Source organism: Pygoscelis adeliae, unplaced genomic scaffold, assembly GCF_000699105.1.
Source record: "Pygoscelis adeliae isolate BGI_AS28 unplaced genomic scaffold, ASM69910v1 Scaffold109, whole genome shotgun sequence".
NCBI lineage: Eukaryota > Metazoa > Chordata > Aves > Sphenisciformes > Spheniscidae > Pygoscelis > Pygoscelis adeliae.
The window spans coordinates 151,029-169,442 of NW_008825556.1; the positions used below are offsets into that span (position 1 = coordinate 151,029).

General features: G+C 46.6%; 2 protein-coding genes across 2 annotated transcripts; both read right to left on the bottom strand.

Moving 5' to 3' along the window:
- Positions 1 to 2,165: 2,165 nt before the first annotated feature.
- On the bottom strand, positions 2,166 to 8,906 carry LOC103923825 (keratin, type II cytoskeletal 5-like; the record flags this gene model as incomplete). The annotated part of the gene is made up of 9 exons (XM_009332252.1): positions 2,166 to 2,371; positions 2,799 to 2,833; positions 3,111 to 3,331; positions 3,466 to 3,591; positions 3,966 to 4,130; positions 4,322 to 4,417; positions 5,084 to 5,144; positions 7,822 to 8,030; positions 8,451 to 8,906. Coding segments are annotated over 9 exons (1,575 nt in total), but the record flags the coding sequence as incomplete, so codon positions are not given.
- Positions 8,907 to 10,869: 1,963 nt separating this feature from the next.
- LOC103923815 (keratin, type II cytoskeletal 5-like) lies at positions 10,870 to 14,628 on the bottom strand. Its single transcript, XM_009332243.1, has 9 exons — positions 14,134 to 14,628; positions 13,491 to 13,705; positions 13,113 to 13,173; positions 12,908 to 13,003; positions 12,469 to 12,633; positions 12,087 to 12,212; positions 11,485 to 11,705; positions 11,186 to 11,220; positions 10,870 to 11,081 (listed from the first exon to the last, which is right to left on the bottom strand). Exons 1-9 carry the CDS (start codon positions 14,626 to 14,628, stop codon positions 10,870 to 10,872), a joined length of 1,626 nt encoding a protein of 541 aa, XP_009330518.1.
- Positions 14,629 to 18,414: the final 3,786 nt, after the last annotated feature.

Below are 18,414 nucleotides of genomic sequence, written 5' to 3' on the forward strand. Positions count from 1 at the left end.
CCTCTTAATTCTTTTGCCTTCAGTGGGATAACACTGAGGGCTTAGCCCTGAAAACCTCAGCCTTTTCTAAAAGTGCATTTGCTTTTATGTGATTTTCTTGGCATTCACCATGGCCTGAGAACATGTTCTGCTCCATGAAGAGGATCAGAGAGACGTTCATGCGTGCAAGCCTGAAAGCTGGCCTTCCTCATTTAGCCATGCAACGTTTTAGGGTACGGCTGTGTGGGAGTTGTATGTGCTAAGCACTTTTTGGGACTCAGTCTAAAAGGAGTTCAGAGAGCTCAGCATCTTTCGTGATTGGGCCCTGGATGCTGGAGAACAACTGCTACATGTGATAGTTGGCATCTTCCATTTCATGGAAGAAGTCATGTTGGCTTCTTTTCTCATTTTCTCTCTCCTGGGTTTTTAATTACAGACCTGAGCAGAGCTCAGTACCGCCAGCTTGTCTGAGCCAGCCCGGCTTTGATCTGCTGACACAACAGAAACCTTAGTTTGGGAGCATCGCACTGCCTGGGGATCGCATCCTTGTTTAGCACCTGGCCTGACAGCTTTGTTGGCTGCTCCAGAGAGGGGATGGAGATAAATCCCTCCTGTTTTCCCTGCACAAGCTGCAGGTCTGGAACCAGCCTTTCCAGAAGTTTAGCTCTGATGCGTGGGATCCATCTTTCCTGACTTCAGAACACCTTTTGGAGTGCTCCTGCAATGCAGACATCTTCAGCCAAGCGCCTAGAGCGCTTTCGGTCCCACGGAGGGAGAGAGGTGTTATTGGGGAATGAATCGTCTGACCCAAAAGTGTCTGTTTCTGTCCTTTGACTGGCTCGGATGTAGGTGTTTATGGCCAGGTGAAACCAGCCCCACCTTCTGGTCTTGCTCTGTTGGCTGTGCAACTTGGAAAAGCTCCCAAAGTGCTTGGGTATTGCCGCTCTGTGACCCCTGTCTCCGATACACTTAATGTTCCCCGCTCCTCTCCGAGACTGAGATAGGGAGGAGGAGGATATGGGAAGGCTCTGAATGACAGCAAGTGCCTATGGCAAATCTTCTAAACTTTATTCTAAAACTACGCTTTTATGTGAATTTTGTAATGGCACAGAAAACCCACATTGCTCATGATAAATTTGATTGCAGTTTATTAAAGAAATTATATAAAACTCATACAGTTCAACGGGAGCAGAAGATGAGAGGAAATGAGCTAGTTACATTTGGGCACATAATTCTCCAACCCTCCTCTTTGCCTCCCTCCCCCTTCCATAAAAAGAGAGGGAAAAAAAAAACAAACAAGCTAAGAACAAAGACACTAAAACAGAGATTTTTTTTCCAGGTTGTGTAAAATCTGTTACCAAAGCCAGCTGTTCCTCCTTTTTGTTTTTCCTGTATTTTTAACCCATGTCTCTGCTGTAAGCTCACTCTGGCTGGTGGAAAGGAGGATGGTTTGCTGCTGAGACAAGGTCTAGCAACCTGTAGGTTGCGTGGTCTTTTGGCTTAAATTATATGTACTGGGTGGGTGAGGAATTAGACATTATAGAGAACCAACCCCTTTCACCTATGGAAAATGAAGACTGCATTTTTGGATGTAGGTAGAGCTAGAGAGCCGTGGCGTGAAAGGACAGCAATGCAAGAGGAATCGGGAAACAGAGCAACTACCTCTATATTGAAAGACGCTTTGTTTTCAATTCTTTAAGCCTTTGGGGAGAGCAAGCCCAGCAGTGGGGAGCAGGTTGATTAGGAGAGCGCTAGAGACTGTGGTCTCAACGCACCTCCTGCTCTCTGTCATAAGCGGGTGAAGGGACACGTTCTGCTTTCACGTACACTGGTATAAATCCAAGTCCTGCATCTACCCTGGATTTGCACCAGGGCGCTGGAGCAAAAGGGAGCCCTGGGAAGCTGCAAGCTGAGCTCTAACAATGGCACCCATCAATGGGAAGGCTGATTACTCAATGACAAGCAGCGCTGGGCTTCTGGCCAGCTGGGTGAGGCTTTATGCAGAGGAATTAATTGGCCTTGGAGAGGCATCTCTCTCAAGCCAGTAAGTAGCACTGGGAATATGTTTTCCCTTAATGGGAAAGTGATAAGCGTGGCTCTTTGGATGGTGTTAACAGGCTTTGCGCTGGCAGCAGGAGGTGGTGCTCAACTTCTTCTGCTCCGAATGAGCTGGGTGCCACCATGACTTAGCTCCGATAGCTCTTCTTGCTGGTGCTTTTTGATACAAACCTCATGCTTGAGCTGCTTCCCACACCAGAGCTGAATCCCCCAGCCAGGCAGCTCCCGTGGCTGGAGCTGGCACCGCTTCCCCCCATGCTGAGCCTGTTGCTGAAGCCTGACCCCAGCCCCAGTGTGTTCCCACCTCCGTAGCTGCTCCCGGATGAGACCACGGCTGTGATGGGAAACCATGGGCAGAGGGTTAGTTTGTTTGGAATAGTACGAAGGAATTTCAGCTTTTAGTTTCACGCATTCGTGGTTTTTCTTGGACAGTCTACCACTGCCTGTATTTCACACATCTTATTCTCTGGCTTTTCCTCCTATCCTGTAGCAGAGCTGGCCTTAGACATCTGAGTCTCCTAGGGACAGTCTCAATGTGCAAAACCTTTCAAGTTCAGAGCTGGTCAGAGAAAAGATGTATCAGGCTCTTTAGCCTCCCCAGTCCCACAGAGTGCTGCAAAACCCTAAGTATATACTCCATTTTTGTGCTGGTAACTACTGGCTGCATAGCTCATTTTCATTGTCTTATCCTCAGTTCCAGGTACATTTAAGGAATGACTCAATAAATACTCAATCTATTGCTTAGGAGCCAGATTACTTACAAATATTCACTGCACCAACGCCTTCTCCAGCCAGCCTGGAAAAAAGAGAGGACAGAGAGGAAAGGGCTTGTTATTTAGGACAATTTCAAGCAACAGTTTGGCACCAGGGACATTGGATAACAGAATGGTCTAGGGTGTTAAGGTCTGATGATGAGCATCTGACATAAATTGAAATAACACCTGTAACTGCATAGGTTAGGGGTGTGTTTTCTCTGCAAGTTTTTGTGGCCCTTTCCTCTCATGTTGCAAGGCAAATGTGAAAACATCTCTATGGGTTTGGACATTATTTGGTTTGCAGGGGGAGCCACCCACCTGTTCTCCTCGCCCTCCAGCAGCTTCCTGTAGGTTGCGATCTCGATGTCCAGGGCCAGCTTGACGTTCATGAGCTCCTGGTACTCACGGAGCTGCCGGGCCAGGTCTGCCTTGGCTTTCTGCAGGGCATCTTCCAGGTCAGCCAGTTTTGTCCTGGCATCCTTGACAGCCATCTCCCCACGGTGCTCAGCATCTGCAATGGCTGTCTGCAAACTGGCGCACTGCAAGAAGTGGAAATAGGTCTGGTGACTGCTCAGTGGGTTTGGACCCCGATTTCCAGGCATCCTTGCAAGGGTACAGCAAGTTAGTGGAGATGGAGGTGCCCCCGTGTTTGGAGGGGTCCTGTGAACCATACCTGTTTCTTTACACTATCAATTTCCGAGTGGAGCCGCTGGATCATGCGGTTCATCTCTGAGATCTCCATCTTGGTGTTGTGGAGGTCGTCCCCGTGCCGGCCAGCCGTGAGCTGCAGCTCCTCATACTGAGATGGGCAGGGAGATGAGACACCAGGGCACAGTCAGATCTGGGCAGGAGCTTGAACTCATTGGTAGAGATTGACCCTGCTCTGATCCTCTCTTGACCGGGTCTTCTGTCTCTTTCTGTACTCAATCCAAGCTCTTCCTCATGAGCTTTAGCATATTTCCTTCCTCCCTCTATCTCCTTATGCTCCTCTATCTCTTGTCAAAATGGCATTTTCACATGTCCAAGAAACTAAATTAAATCCTATCCAAATTGACTTGATTTTATACCCAGCTCCCCTGTCCTCTCTGCTTGCACTCTCCAGTATAAAATAGCCTTTGGGAAATGCTAAACAAAATTTTTCCTAGCTCACCTGGTTAATTTTCAGATCCTCACCTTGCTCTGGTACCAGGACTCGGCCTCTGCCCGGCTCCGGTTAGCAATGTCCTCATACTGTGCTTTGACCTCTGCAATGATGCTGTTCAGGTCCAGGTTTCGGTTGTTGTCCATGGATAGGACCACGGACGTGTCGGAGATCTGTGACTGCATCTGAGACAGCTCCTGTAAGCCAAACAAATTCATTCTCAGTCCCAAATGCTGCACTGTTGTGCTTGTCCCGGAGATGATGTGTGGTAGAAGGGTAGGAATGGAGGCGATCTGCAGCTCCGAACAGCTCTCTCAGGCTGGTTCGATCCTGTTGGTACCAGGAAAAGGGGGAAATAGCAGAACTGGCAAATTTGGAAGGTTCTTACTGCTTCGTAGAGGGCTCTCAGGAAGTTAATCTCATCTGTCAGTGCATCCACCTTGGTCGCCAGGTCCACCTTGTTCATGTAGGCAGCATCCGCATCCTGGAACCGTGATAACAGAGGTGGTGAACCAAACCTTGCGTATCTGCATCCTTGTACAAAGACCAGTTGTCATTTAATAAGGACCTTTGGAGACAAACCAGAACAGAAGACTTTCTTGACCTCTGTGCCTTTAAACAGAGCCAAGAGTGAATTGATTTCTTCCCTCCGCCTTTTTCTGGGAGGAGGGAGGGATGATGTGCATAGATCTAAGCAATTTTTGACATGTCAAAAGCCACTGAATTTCCCTTTTTTGCCAGTGCACAGACAGATATTTTGGACAATGCTTGAAATAATGGAAGTTTCTTATTGTGTCTCCTGCAGGTGGGACCAGGGAGGGCTGTGGAGAGTGGGATTGGATACAGAAAGGCTGCAAAAGTGGTGCAGCATCTAGTGGAGTGACTACAAGGTATGGATAACCCAGATCTGATCTGGTACCTGGGGGACCAGGACTCACCTGAATTTTGGATGAGGGGCCTGAAACAAGAACAAGCTATTGCCAAGGACTGACACACTGGCACAATTGGGTGTTTCTGCTTCAAGGAGGGATGACTACACGTTTGCTAAGTGCTTTGCCCAGCTTGGCACTGCCGGATAAAAAGGGTTATTTGCATTCAAATGTGTTTTGCCTTTAAAAAGTGTGTCCCTTCTTTGTTGTTGGTGCCTCACCTTCTTGAGCAAAACAAAGTCATTCTCTGCAGTCGTGCGCTTGTTGATCTCCTCTTCATACCTGTTGGGAAGGGGAGATGAGCATTCCTTTACAGCTTCTGTACTGCAACCCACCCCGTTCACCATGGGCATATGGAAATCCCTCCTCCACGCATTCATTGTAGGGTGCTCGTGGAGAGACTGAAGAGTCTGTTCCCAGGGGCATTTACCACTGATGCATAGATCTTTGGAGGAAACAACAAAAATAGCTACCTGACAATGCTATGTCCTTGCTATGTCAGTGCATATATTATACGTAGCATTATTAGAGATATATATCTCACCGATTATGATAGAAAGACAGCACCCTTGGGCTAGGTGGTGGGAGGAGGCCATCTAGAAAAGCTGCAGGCCTTCATTAAAGGCACGTTTTATCCTCACAGAATTTTTTGCTGTGAATGAGAGCCTTGTACTCTGTAAATTTTCTCAGGCCAGGAGGGCTGGGTGGAGCTGTAGCTGAGCTCATCGCTGCCACACCTGGGTTAGTCAGAAGAGCCGGGATCTCCGACGCCAGCTCCTGCAGTGTCTTCAGGGGGGCTGGGGATGGCCAGGGAGGAGGGAGGACGATGGTGTGGGCAAGGAAAGCCAAGGTCTAGATTAGCAGCAGCGCGCAGTCCCACTCTTGGGAAAGGATAAAAACCAGCAATAGCCATGGACTGATGCCCAGCTCAAATGAAATGATTAAGTGGGGGAGATGAAAGACAGGAGTTCAAAGGAAGGAGTCCGTGCAGCTAATAAAACGTTAGCCTTTCATGGTCCTTTCATGGGGAAAGATTTCTCCACATCAGGAATATCCAGCCCTTAAAATCTTTTCCATTAAGCAAAGTCCTAGCCTGTTTATAGATTTGTGGGTCTCTAAGCTCTTAGCCACGTAGAAGAGGAATACTAATTTGGCATATGTCTAATTTCTAATTGCCGTATGGTTTAGTATTTGACTCAGAAGAGCAAAGCATTAGGAAGAATACTTTGGGATCCACAAAGTTTAAAATAAATAAATGTAAGAAGAACAAATTCCTAGGAAATGGGGACAGAAGCAATGACGTCCTTTTGGTAGGTGTAGTCATTGTTGCCACAATGCAAGATGATGGTCCCTGCCCAGCAATGTGTATGATGTAATTGAGCTTTTGCCCAAAGATTCCCTGACCTGGAGCCAGAAGGAATATTTGCCACTTTATGTCAGATGCAGGCAGAGTATTAAAGTCTCAACCTCTTCTATGATGTGACCTTTGGATGTCAAAGGATTTCTTGTCTGAAGTCATGGAGCACCCAAGGGTCTTTTCTCAGCTGAACAATCCCTATTGCTGCTTTGCTGCTCCAGACTGTGCTAATGTTAGACATTGCTTTTCAAAATTTAAAATTGCTTTCACCATGAACCTGTGACAAGAACAGAAGGAGGACACGCTCTGACCCAGTTAATCAATAGCAGTATTGCGCTTACAGCTGGGACTGATCTCAAGTCAGCTACCTGGAACTTGGCTATTTTGGCTAAGCTCTTTTCTTTGGGGTTTCTTCTGTAGCTGATGGAGAAAGATATTTATCTCCGGAATGTCATTTGTCCCATCCTAAAATGAATTAAGGAAGTCCGGATGGCTGATTTGTAGCAGACCCTGAGGTCTTACATGGCCAAACTGACACAGGACAGATTTTCGTCTCTGTTAAACATTTCTTTTCTGAAGGCACAGAGAACCATAAAAAAGAAGTCTCAAAGTAGACCGTGGATGATGATTTCTCTACCCCAAGGCAGTCGTTTCTGTTCTGATGCTACTTTTGGGCTAGAGGCACTGTTGGTAAAGGTGGCAGAAAATGTCAGACACATGATCTCCAAAGAAAGGGAGAGCAGAGGGTTTTTGCCAGAATGCGCGTGTCCTTGTTTTGAATTGCAGCCTGCACCTTTCTCTCTTCTCTGGTTTTTCTGGTTCCAGATTGACAATTTAAGCTCCTTACTTATTCACATCCATTAAGCAGTGTATCCCTCGTGGGCATGGTAGCAGGTACTAACGCTTGATAGATGTTTTTCCAAAGTGCAAAGAGTGGATGAGAGAGGGAACACCTCCTCCTAACAGCCTGAAGAGTTAATGAGCTGAGCTGAAACCCTCGCCCAAGATTTCAGTGACTTTCCATGGGGTGGAAGCTAACTCTTGACTTTCAGAAGTGCTAAAACTATCCAATACATTGATATTAAGGGACATTATAATAATTTTTAAAAAAAAGAAAAACACTTAAGCACACACTTAAAATTAATCCTTCTTTTTAGGCAGTTTTTCTCTCCTGACAGGAACCCATATCAGTAAGAAATGTGGGTGTTCAGAGTGCTCAATAGTCTTGTTAAGATTCAGGTTTCATCCTGGTCTGTATTAAAATGACTACACGGGAGCTGAAATCATTTGGAAAGCTTAAGCTCTGGACAGACTAAGCTTTTGAGAACCTGCTCCCGAACTCCTGTGAATGTCTGACCATCTGAGCCTTTTGCAACATTTAAAGAGTTCATCTGTCCCCACAAAAAAATTGCGTATGTCTTGCAATGGGTAGAGTGCTGCTGCTGACATTTATACAGCAGCTAAAGTGCGGGGAATCAAGTCATCTTAGTACTTTCTGAGGTCTCACGGTTTTGGGGTTGCCTTGCGTCTTTTAACTCATCCAGGAAGAAGACAGAGTGAAGAAAAACTGGACAGGTTTCTTTCTGTGCGTATGTTGCTTACCTGATCTTGAAGTCTTCAACAGCATCCTGCATAGCCTTCAGCTCTGAGCTGAGCCGCAGCCTATCCCCTCCTAGAGCCTCGAGTTGTCTCCTCATGTTGCTGATGTATGCGTCAAACATAGGTTCAAGGTTATTTTTCACAATTTTTTGGTCTTTCAAGAGGCACCATTTGGTGTCCAGTACTTTATTTTGTTGCTCCAGGAACCGCACCTGAAACCCATCAGAACAATTTAAATCCTTTGGGTTCATCAACTCAAAACCTGCCTCACTGTTCATGAGATGGGGGTTTTAATATGAGGGGTTTTTTAGTTTTGTTTTATGTAATTTAAAGTGGGCTTTAGATGGACATGTCATCAGAAGATCATTGGTAGGAAGATCTGGAAACCAGGAGCAATATTCAACTGCCAAAAAACCTGGAAAAACAATTTGCACCGCATCCAGACTGTCTATAGAGCTCTGACAAAATGAGCTGTAGAGACAGTCTGGATATGGAGGTAACAAGCTGAACAAAATCCTTAACTCTGTGCATTAAGGACTTAGAAGTAAATTTATAATGTTGAGAGCAATCCTGATCCTACTCTACAGGCAATGACAAACCTGCCAGGCTGGATGAAATGGAATGTGTCTTACCTTGTCGATGAAGGAGGCAAATTTGTTGTTGAGGGATTTGATCTGGTCCTTCTCCTCCTGCCGCAGTCTCTGCATGTTGGGGTCAATCTCCAAGTTAAGAGGTACCAAGAGGTGTTGGTTCACTGTGACCTCTTGAATACCTCCAGGGCCACATCCTCCTCCGAACCCAAACCCAGCTTCACCAACTCTATATGCCAACCCGCCATGACCTGACCCATAACTGTATCCTGGTCTAGCAGAACAATACCCTCCGCTCATGGAAATCCTCTTGCTTGCCCCTAGATTGTGAAGGCTCCTGCTGCCAAAACCACCGCTGATCCATCCCATGCCTCCACCACTGCTGCGAGACACGGACATGGAGCTGAAGGTGCTTCGGTTAACAGGCATAGTGGCAGAAGCAGTACTGAAACTCTTAGTGAGTCCTCCTGACCTAATGCCAACTGACTTCTGTGCAATCGTTCACTGGTGGCGAGAGCAGATGATGAGGTGAGGTGGCAGATGAGTAGAAATCTTTGGGAGTTTGGATTAGGAGTCCCCTCTGCCTTTTATCCTTTTGGAGAGCTGGGCTTGTCCGCAGAGGACCTCAGCTCAGTTGACTGAGCTAATTGGTTTGGTATGCTGGCACGTGGCCACCTTTCCCAACCCGTTAATCACCAGACTCGCTAATGCAATGGGCTGGCAACCTTTGGCTCATAAAACTAACCAAACTTTCTAACCTGTGTTTTTCAAAGCAGGGATTACTGGGGCGGGGGGGGGAATTACGTCCAGAAGTTCCCTTTGGGTTTGCTTTTAACTTGGATAATGGTGTCAGTGCCCATTTAGTTTAAAGCTGGTGGGACTGCAGTTGCCACAAGAGGGAATCTAGAGATGTTGAAAATGCCAGTTTGACGTGCCTTGCTAAAGAAAAAACTGACTTTGCTCCCCGATTACCATCCGTCTTGGGGTAGAAGCAACCTGTCCTGATCTAGGCAAGAAGTTAGATGTCTTGGTCTGCACTCCTCATCTTTGCAGGCAACATTTCATCTGCACAGAGGTACTTCTGCTAAAGATGATAATTTGGGAGGCACCTGTGCCTTTCTGTTGGCTACAAAGGGACCCTGAATGCTTTGCTTAGTCGAAATGCTGAATGATGAGATAGCTAAAAGTACATGATCCCCCAGAGATAAAACAACCTGACTTGTAAAAGTCCAGGTCATCAGATGGCTGTTTGATGCTGCACAGTGTTTAAATAACAAACCAAATACCAGTTCTGCTGGTGTCAGTGGAAATACGGTCCAGAGATGCCAGAAAAAGATGGGCAGGTGTTGAAGAGGACAAGCCATTTCCTTTTCAGCAGTGTGTTATTGTGCTTAGATCTAGAGGATTAATGAAAAGCTGGGGTTTATTATATCGCCTTCTCTTTAGGCTAGGAGTCAGCGTGTACTTAATGTGCGTCATGTTTACCTCTAGTGCTTTAGTCACTTGGCAGGATTGTGTTAGAGATTGAACCAGCACAATCTGCTGTGGTAATCTCAGCACAATTTTTTTTTTCCTTAATATGGGCTTTGGTGCTTTTGTAGATTGTCTCTCGTTACTGCTGTTCAGGAGATCAGAGAAGGGGAACTAAACCTTCCTTACCCTCAGGGTCTTTAACTATCTCACAGCTGATGTCTGGGGACATTATTCTTCCTAAAGAGGGTGAGTTTGGGGGTTTAATGGGTCTTTTCCATTTCTAATTATGATAATGGCAGTGACGGCATTTTATTAGCCCCTGCAGCTAGTGCATGTACAGAACAGCATGAGCTGAAGTACTTGCTTTCTTGGGAAAAACCAGATTTATATCCCTACATGACTCATCACATAAAACCTTGAAAGATTACAGGGGGTTTGGGCGCGGTCAAGGTGGCATGAAAATGCTGAGATGCTGTAATGTAGAAATTAAGATAGAAGGACATCTTCTCTAGTGCTTACTAGGAAGAATAGATGTTTTCCTGTCCTGTGGAAGATACTGATGCTAAAAAGCTTTGCTTACACAAATGGGAATGGAACATCCAACTGCTCTATTCCTGTTGGATAAAAGAGGCATCCATGGAGTTGCAGTGAGTGCAGAGGAAAGAAAGGTCTCAACTCTTGTGTGTATGACTTTTGTTTACCTTCAGCTCTGCTCTGCTATGTCAACCACTCTTTTCCCCAAGGTCCTATAGAGTAATTGGAATTAAAAGGAGATGCGACAGAATTAATTCCACATGCCTTTTATTAGACAAACACTGGGAAATGAGGATTTCAGAGAGTCAAAGAACAAACAAGAGCATGGCATGTTTTATATAAATAAGGACAGACAGCTTTGACTTCCAAATCTTTTGCAAGTAACAGGGTAAGGATTGCAGACAATACGAGAGGAAACTTGGCACACACTATGTAACAGTGCTGATGTCTGACTTTAATAGCATCTCTTGGTTGAAGAGGTGGTGGAGACGTACTTCATGCTGGAATTGCTTCCACCGACCATGCATGACCCGGCTGTGCCTTGTCCGCTTCCAGAGCTGAAGCCCATTCCTCCAGCACAGACCCCACCTCCAACACCACTGCTGCCTCCGAAGCTAAGACAGTTTCCACTTCCATATCCTGTTCCTACAGCGGTTCTGGTCACAGCTGCAAGAGGAAAACACCCTCTTTAGAGGCATCCACAAACGGTGGCTCTGAGTGGCAGGGAGACAAATGTAAAAGTTGCCAAACTATCTTTAGAAGTTACTTACAGATATTCACTGCGCCGGCACCTTCTCCAGAGAGCCTGTTAGGGAGCAAAATGAGCCAGTAAGAATTCAAGGGGAACCCATGAACTGGTTGAAAAGGCAGGAGAATTTCCTTGGAATATTTTTGGTGGAAGTTGGCAAGTTTGCGTGAAAGGCTACCATCTTCCCAAATAGCTCATCTTCATGGGCAATTGCTTGCTTTTAAACAGGTTTCAGGTCTTCTGAATGTGGGAAGTCTAAACCTGACAAGGGTCTGCGACTCCATTGCACCTCTGGAAATTGGGATATAAAATTGCACCCACCTGCACTCCTCGCCCTCCAGCAGCTTCCTGTAGGTCGCGATCTCAATGTCCAGGGCCAGCTTGACGTTCATGAGCTCCTGGTACTCACGAAGCTGCCGGGCCAGGTCTGCCTTGGCCTTCTGCAGGGCTGTCTCTAGCTCGGCCAGTTTTGCCCTGGCATCCTTGACGGCCATCTCTCCACGCTGCTCGGCATCTGCAATGGCTGTCTGCAAACTGGCGCACTGTGGAGGAAAAATAGTGGTTGCTTTCCTTATCTAGAGCAGAGACCAGTTCTTTGTACCCTGAGGTCATGATGCAGAAGACTTCGGGTTAACATCTATAGGTGTGATTTTAATGATCATTGAATTGATCCATGTTCTGAGCCAGGTCACAACCTGGATTTAATCTAACTCCGCACCTCTTAACATCTCCTTAGGTTTACTAATATTGCATTAAGTTACTCTTAGTGATGTTACTGCACTGAGATAAATGCTCTCATATTCATTCCTGATCCACCAGAACTCACTGAGATGCATGTATTTTTATTCCCTGGAGCTGGCTGGACAATCAAGAGGTTAGACCACAGCAGGAGTTAAGTCTTATGCATTTACGCTGCCCTTTACCTGCTTCTTCACGCTGTCGATTTCAGACCGCAGCCGCTGGACGTGGCGGTTGAGCTCTGAGATCTCCTGCTTGGTGTTACGGAGGTCATCCCCGTGCCTGCCTGCTGTAGCCTGCAGCTCTTCATACTGTCACAGAGAGAGGAACAATCAGTCAAGGTAAAATATGTTGGGTTTAGTGCCAAGCAGAATGTGGGTATGTGGGTGTTTGCACTCAGAAGTATGTGTATGTTCTCAATCCCAAATTAGCACTTCCAAACTTTATAGGATTATTAAATCTGAAGATGTCCTGTGTTATAAAAATCACAATGGGACCCACCTCCCCGTGGGGATCTGGGGGAGGGAGTATGGTTTTCCCACTGCAGAAGCCTTCCTAGGCGCTCACCCTGGACTGGTACCAAGACTCAGCCTCTGCCCGGCTCCTGTTGGCAATGTCCTCGTACTGCGCTTTGACCTCTGCAATGATGCTGTCCATGTCCAGGCTGCGGTTGTTGTCCATGGTCAGGATGACAGAGGTGTCAGAGATCTGGGTCTGCATCTGAGACAGTTCCTGCAAAAGCAGCGGGTATTTCAGTGAGTCGCAGGTGTGAGACATGAATGTTGCTCAGAGGGAGGAAACCCACAAAGTTAGAGGGTAGACCTGGGTGGACAAAGTGATTTTTCCAAGACAGTTTCAGGCAGGGTTAAGACAGCAGGCGAAATGGAAAAAGGATTGAATTATTTAGTGGAACAGAGTGGAAAATAATCAGTCCTGAGCCTCTGAAGTGGGAAAGGAAGGCAAGGGCATTGGAAACTGGGAGAAGGATGTAAATGCTGGTGCTTACGGCTTCATAGAGGGCTCTGAGGAAATCTATCTCCTCCGTAAGGGAATCCAGCCTGGCTTGCAGCTCTGTCTTGTTCATGTAGGCAGCGTCGACCTCCTAGAAGAGGAAACGCATCACAAAAATGAAGTGATTTTCAGAGCAGAAGAAAAGCTGGAGAACGTGTTTCTTGCTATGCTCGTGCAGGGCACAGTGTGCATGCACCCACCTTCTTCAGGATCACAAATTCATTCTCAACAGCTGTGTGCCTGTTGATCTCCTCTTCATATCTGCAGGATGGAAATTTAGGGTTGGTCTAGGCTTGTACAAAAGTTATTTCATATTTTCAGGACCAGCCTCTTGGGGTTTTTGTATGTATAGTTTGGTACCTTGGTCTTTTAGACCTATTATTTTCTGCCTGTGACTTTCAGCCATGGGGAAGTGAGGCTGAATATGTCTCTCATTAAACTTAACCTGGGCCTTACTCAGAAGTTTATATCAGCAAAAAGGCCTTCTTTCCATGTTTGATTGCACAGATGCAACAGAGAGCTGCCATCTGTTGCAGCCCACCCTGCTCTCCAGGCAGACCACAAATGGATAGACTTACTTGTTCTTGAAGTCCTCAGCAAGGCTTTGCACCTTGTTCAGCTCCCCTCCCAAGTTCTCCTTGTCTGTCAGCAAGCTGTTCAGCTGTCTCCTGAGGTTGTTGATGTAGGTCTCAAAGAGGGGCTCAATGTTGTTTCTGACTGTTTTGTTCCCCTGTTCTTGCAGAAGGGCCCACTTGGTCTCCAGGACCTTGTTTTGTTGTTCAAGGAATCGGACCTGGATAGAGAAAGATGTTTCAGAAACAGTGATTTTTAGGATGGTTTTCCTAAGAAAGGCAAGGTACAATCCTGCAAGGATTCACTTGCTGAAAGGTGGGAGCTCTCAGCCCCTGGGGAACAGCTGACAATTTATACAAGCAAGCAAGCATTGCACATCTGATGTTAACGTTCGTGCTCTCTTTGCAAACTCTGCTTCCTTACATCCTATATTACCATTTTCCCCCTGTTGGCTGGTCTCATCTCAGCATTAATGCAAGGGATGAATGGTCTCAAAGCTGGGACCCCTCAGGTTTTATTCCCAGGCTGCTGATGTTAGAAATGGCAGTACAAGGGCAGCAAAATTGCTGATAAAGATATAACTTGCCTTTCTTTGTGCTTCCCCACTGAAGAGTCAACACAGCATAACCAAGAAATCTTATGTCTCACCTTGTCGATGAAGGAGGCAAACTTATTGTTGAGAGTTTGAATCTGATCCTTCTCATCCTTACGGATACTCTGGATGTTGGGATCAATCTCCAGGTTGAGAGGTTTCAGAAGGCTCTGGTTGACTGAGACTTCATGGATGCCCCCAGCTGGGACAGCAGGGAATCCAAGGCCACCCATGCCACCACCAAACCCGAAGGCACCACCAGCTGCACCACCAAAACCACAGGGTATCCCAGTGCCAGCACCAAAACCTGCAGGTCCGTAGAAGCCACCACCTCTTCCAGCTACGGAGATCCTCTTGCATCCACCAAGACTGTAGAGGCTCCTGCTTCCAAAACCTCCAGCAAATCTTCCATACCCAGCGGCGGTACTGCAGCTTCCACCTTGGGATGCAGAACGTAAGCAGAAGCTGGTGCTGCTGGCATTTGGGATGAAGGCAGAAGAAGCACTGAAGCCAGTTTTGCTCTGGTTCCTTGCAGCACACTGGCGAGACATGGCAGCTGATGTGAGCAGGGTGAGAGCAGTAGAAAGAATAAAGCAGCGAGGAAGTGGATGGAGGCAGGAAGGTGAAGTTGTGCTCCCCCAAGCTGGGACTGGCCCTTTTATACCCTTGCTAGCTGGGGATGGGTCTGGCGTGGTGCTTATCCTACTGATTAACTGGGCTCGGCACACCCAGCAGCAAAGCAGACGGTGAGTTCAGCATGAGCACAAGCACCTATGAAGCACTCACAAAGTGCAGGATTTGCATTTTTTTGTGACAGTCATGATTTGGCTGTCGAAATATCTGAGAAAACACTAAATACTGCCTGCTCAACTCTTGTTTGCAGCCATCCCTTTCCCACTCCCTCCTTTCACCTCTGCAGTAGATGGTTCCCCAATGTTGGGCAAGCGCTCGCTCATCTTTATTTCATGGATGAATCAATCCCTCTGTTGCGTAAAGGTGCATTATTTCACGGTGCAGTGGTCCGAGGTCTGAGAAATCTGTTATTGCGGGTCTGTGTTTTCCTGCTGCTGTGGTTTTGAATAAAGCCCAGCGGGGCATCAGCACCTCAGGCCCTGACTTGTCAGAAATTCTGGACTCCTGTTCTCGTGCCCAAACAAGAGTCATTTAAACCAGAACTGATACAGAAGGGAGACAGAGGTGAAGGAGGGAAAACCAGGATGGTGATGGGGCATTAGTGAAAGTTTTGGACCATCACCTATCAAAAACCAGCTGGGGAGTGGGAAGGACATGTAAGGTAGTTTTATGAACGGTATTTTCAGACCTTTTCGTTCTGTGAAAAGTGTCTACGTTTCATCCTGATTCAGAATGACAACAAATGATGAAATAGCAGAATATGACCTGGGAGGGAGTTACCGTTGGCTGTGACGACACAAAACCTGAGTCAGCGATTTCTCAGGACTTCACCTTCACAGATTTTTGGGCTGTTTCCTGACTCATGAGGTGACCCTGCCTCTACACGGTGTGAAGCCTGTTCCCAGGCTGCCCTCCCCACATTTGTTGTCTTCCTCCTCTGATATCTCTTACTCACAAGGAAATTCAGTGCTTGGGATCCGGGCTTATGACATTGTTCACAGACAACTCCCTTTACTGTTATTCTGCATAGCACCCAGGAAAAGTCAAATAGTGCATTTCTCTAGTGAAAGACACATGGTGTCTTGACTCGCCCTGTGCATGCTGTGTGGTAGCACTGTACGCATGGGCACTTATCCTAGAGCATGCAAGATGCTCAAAAGTCACTCCTAGTGTCTTGTCTGGATGCGCAGGGATGGACATGCTTCTCTCGGACCCTGCAGCCCTTTGGGTTTGCCAAGGTATGTCTCTCTTGTGGATGCCCATGCCCAAGCTGAACACCTACTCATCAGAGGAGGTAGCAGCCACCTGCAGAGCGTTGCTGAGAAGTCGTAGCTTTCCCCAGCCATTAAAAAGACACGTGCAGGCACCAGGGTGTGGAGCAGGTGTTTGCAGATGCATCTTTCAAGTGCGTGCTTGTCCTTGCCATTTCACACGTGGAGGCCGGGCAGTCAAGTGAGCTTGACCAGAAGGTCCCAGGAAGGTAATTTGCAGATGCCTGTCATCTCTTTTTGCCTTTCAGCCATGCTTCCCCCCCCACTTTCTTCCTTCTCTTTTCCTCTCTGTTCTTGTAATGTTTCCATTACACACCCTGGAATGAAGCTAAAATAACTGTTCTGGGAGTGTTTCAGCTACTGTGCGTTACAACAAGCAGCAGTTTTTAAGAGAGAGGAGCTTCTGTGACTAAGCTACCGACTGTCCGTCCTAAAGAACTCTGTAAAAACGTTATGGGTAGCAATTAGCAATCGGTTCCCTCCACACATTGCAAATTCAAGCCCCTGAGTGCAACCACCATTCATTTCATTATGACTAAGGTTTTAATCTGGGCTGTGCTAGAATTAATGAGGGCTGTCCTCTCCCCTGAAATATAAGCCTCAGGTCATCGCTACATCTGCTTAATTTGTCCAGCAGGACTGGATGCAGAAGGTTATGTACATGGTGACCAGAGCCCTGCTCTGGAGCAAGGGCAGCTGTACGTTGGTCATGTATCCAGAGATGCGAACCTTTGCCAGGGTGGTTTTTTGTATCTTGCTTAAAAAGGGATGCCCTGGGAGAACAAATAGTCTGGCCCCAGCCTTCCCCATGATAGATGAAGGGCTTCGTAATCTCTGTGTTATGACCCAGGTGTTGATGCAATGGATGGCATCCATCTGACGTGCCTGTTGACTATATACATTATATCCTCTTTGGTTAGAGAGTGTGTTTGGGCAGCAATGAGGAAGACCATTACTTAAACTGGCCCAGGCTGCTGTTCAGAGTGAGGGTATTGCTCCTTCCCAGGAAGCTGCTGTGAGTATTCAGCAGGGAGAGGTGGTGGCGCAGGAGTGGAGAGCCGCAGCAGACCCATAACCAAGCCTGCAAGTTTTGGGGAAGGAGATTTCCTGAGGGATAGAGAGGACCATGCAGAGTTCAGAGCATCCTAGAAAATTATGGGAAACTGCTGGTCTCGAAGGAAAACCCAAATACAGCCTATCATTCAGGCACTGCCAATTCCCCTCTATTTGCCCATCTTTTTGAGTATTTTCCTAAGAGTACTTCTCTACCCATTACTTGAACTGATTGAAATACATGGGGCAAGGGTTGGGACTTTTTTTCTAATCACATCTATTTGTTCAACTGATCTTCCAGCAATGAGATCTGTCACTCTGTAGCTTTCAGCCAGATGATGCTCTGCTTTTGCTTCTCAATTATTTTCTCCCGATTAGTCAGAACCACATCTAAAATTGTTACACCTCCTCTGTTTTTTCTCCACCTTCTCAAAACAAGATCTTGTCTCCAATGTATTCCAGGAATGTGAAGAAACATTGGATCTTGAAGACTTTCACTTTCCAACAGGTATCCCATTCTTGGATATTTTTTAAAGTTCTTGGATGAGCAACATCTAATTCAACGCAGCATGTGAATGCATATGGACCAGATCCTCCACCTGCTTGTAGTCAAAGGAGAGGGAACATCAGCATCAAGACCCAAGATAAACACCCAAAACAGTGTGGCTAGCGCTCTGAACAGAAAGGGAGTGCTTTCAACCTGCTTAGGCAGATGTTTGCACTGCTGGCACCTAGGCTTAGGTGAGACAGCTCACAGTAAAAGGGGTTTTGAGATGGGCTGATATACTTGAACAAGTCAGGTGGTTGTTCTGACTCCCCTAGTAATTAGTTCCCTATTGTTAGAAGTTTATGCAGGTACATCACACACTTGGCAGTGTCCTTTGTATCCCCTGGGAGCCAGGCTGTTGGATGTTGTGTTGGCTGGAAGCTGCATAGTAAATGAATCTTAGACCTTTTCCCCTGTGCCCAACTCTTGCCGTGGCGTGCCCTGTGTTTAGCTCCCAGGTGTTTTACTTGCATGATGGGGAGAACATTGAAACCAACAGCAAACCTCCCTTTGGTGCTACGCTGTGCCTGTGTGTTTTGGCTGCTAATGGAGAGATTCAGGAAATGTGAATGAGGAGCAAAAATCTGCGCCTTTAACTGGGCAGGGCCCTAGGAAAAGTGCTTGTTATCTGCATTTGCATTTGCTGTTCCATGTCTTTAATTAAAAGGTCCACAAAATAGAATAAATTACATATGCATTTTTATTAGACAAACACCAGAAAGTGAAGAGAGACAGTCTTAGGACACATTTTATATACAAAATCCGGCCAAAAAATGCTGAGCTGTAACAAGCAAGTTGCAAATTTAAAACACTTTTACTCATGTTCCAGAGCC

What these genes read in the sequence shown, in the direction of transcription:
- LOC103923815 (XM_009332243.1), bottom strand. Translation starts at nt 14,628, where the DNA reads ATGTCTCGCCAGTGTGCTGCAAGGAACCAGAGCAAAACTGGCTTCAGT. An exon ending in AATTTGTGATCCTGAAGAAG is followed by an intron (nt 13,004 to 13,112) that starts GTGGGTGCATGC and finishes TTCCTCTTCTAG; the next exon opens with GAGGTCGACGCTGCCTACAT. An exon ending in AGTCTTGGTACCAGTCCAGG is followed by an intron (nt 12,213 to 12,468) that starts GTGAGCGCCTAG and finishes TCTCTGTGACAG; the next exon opens with TATGAAGAGCTGCAGGCTAC.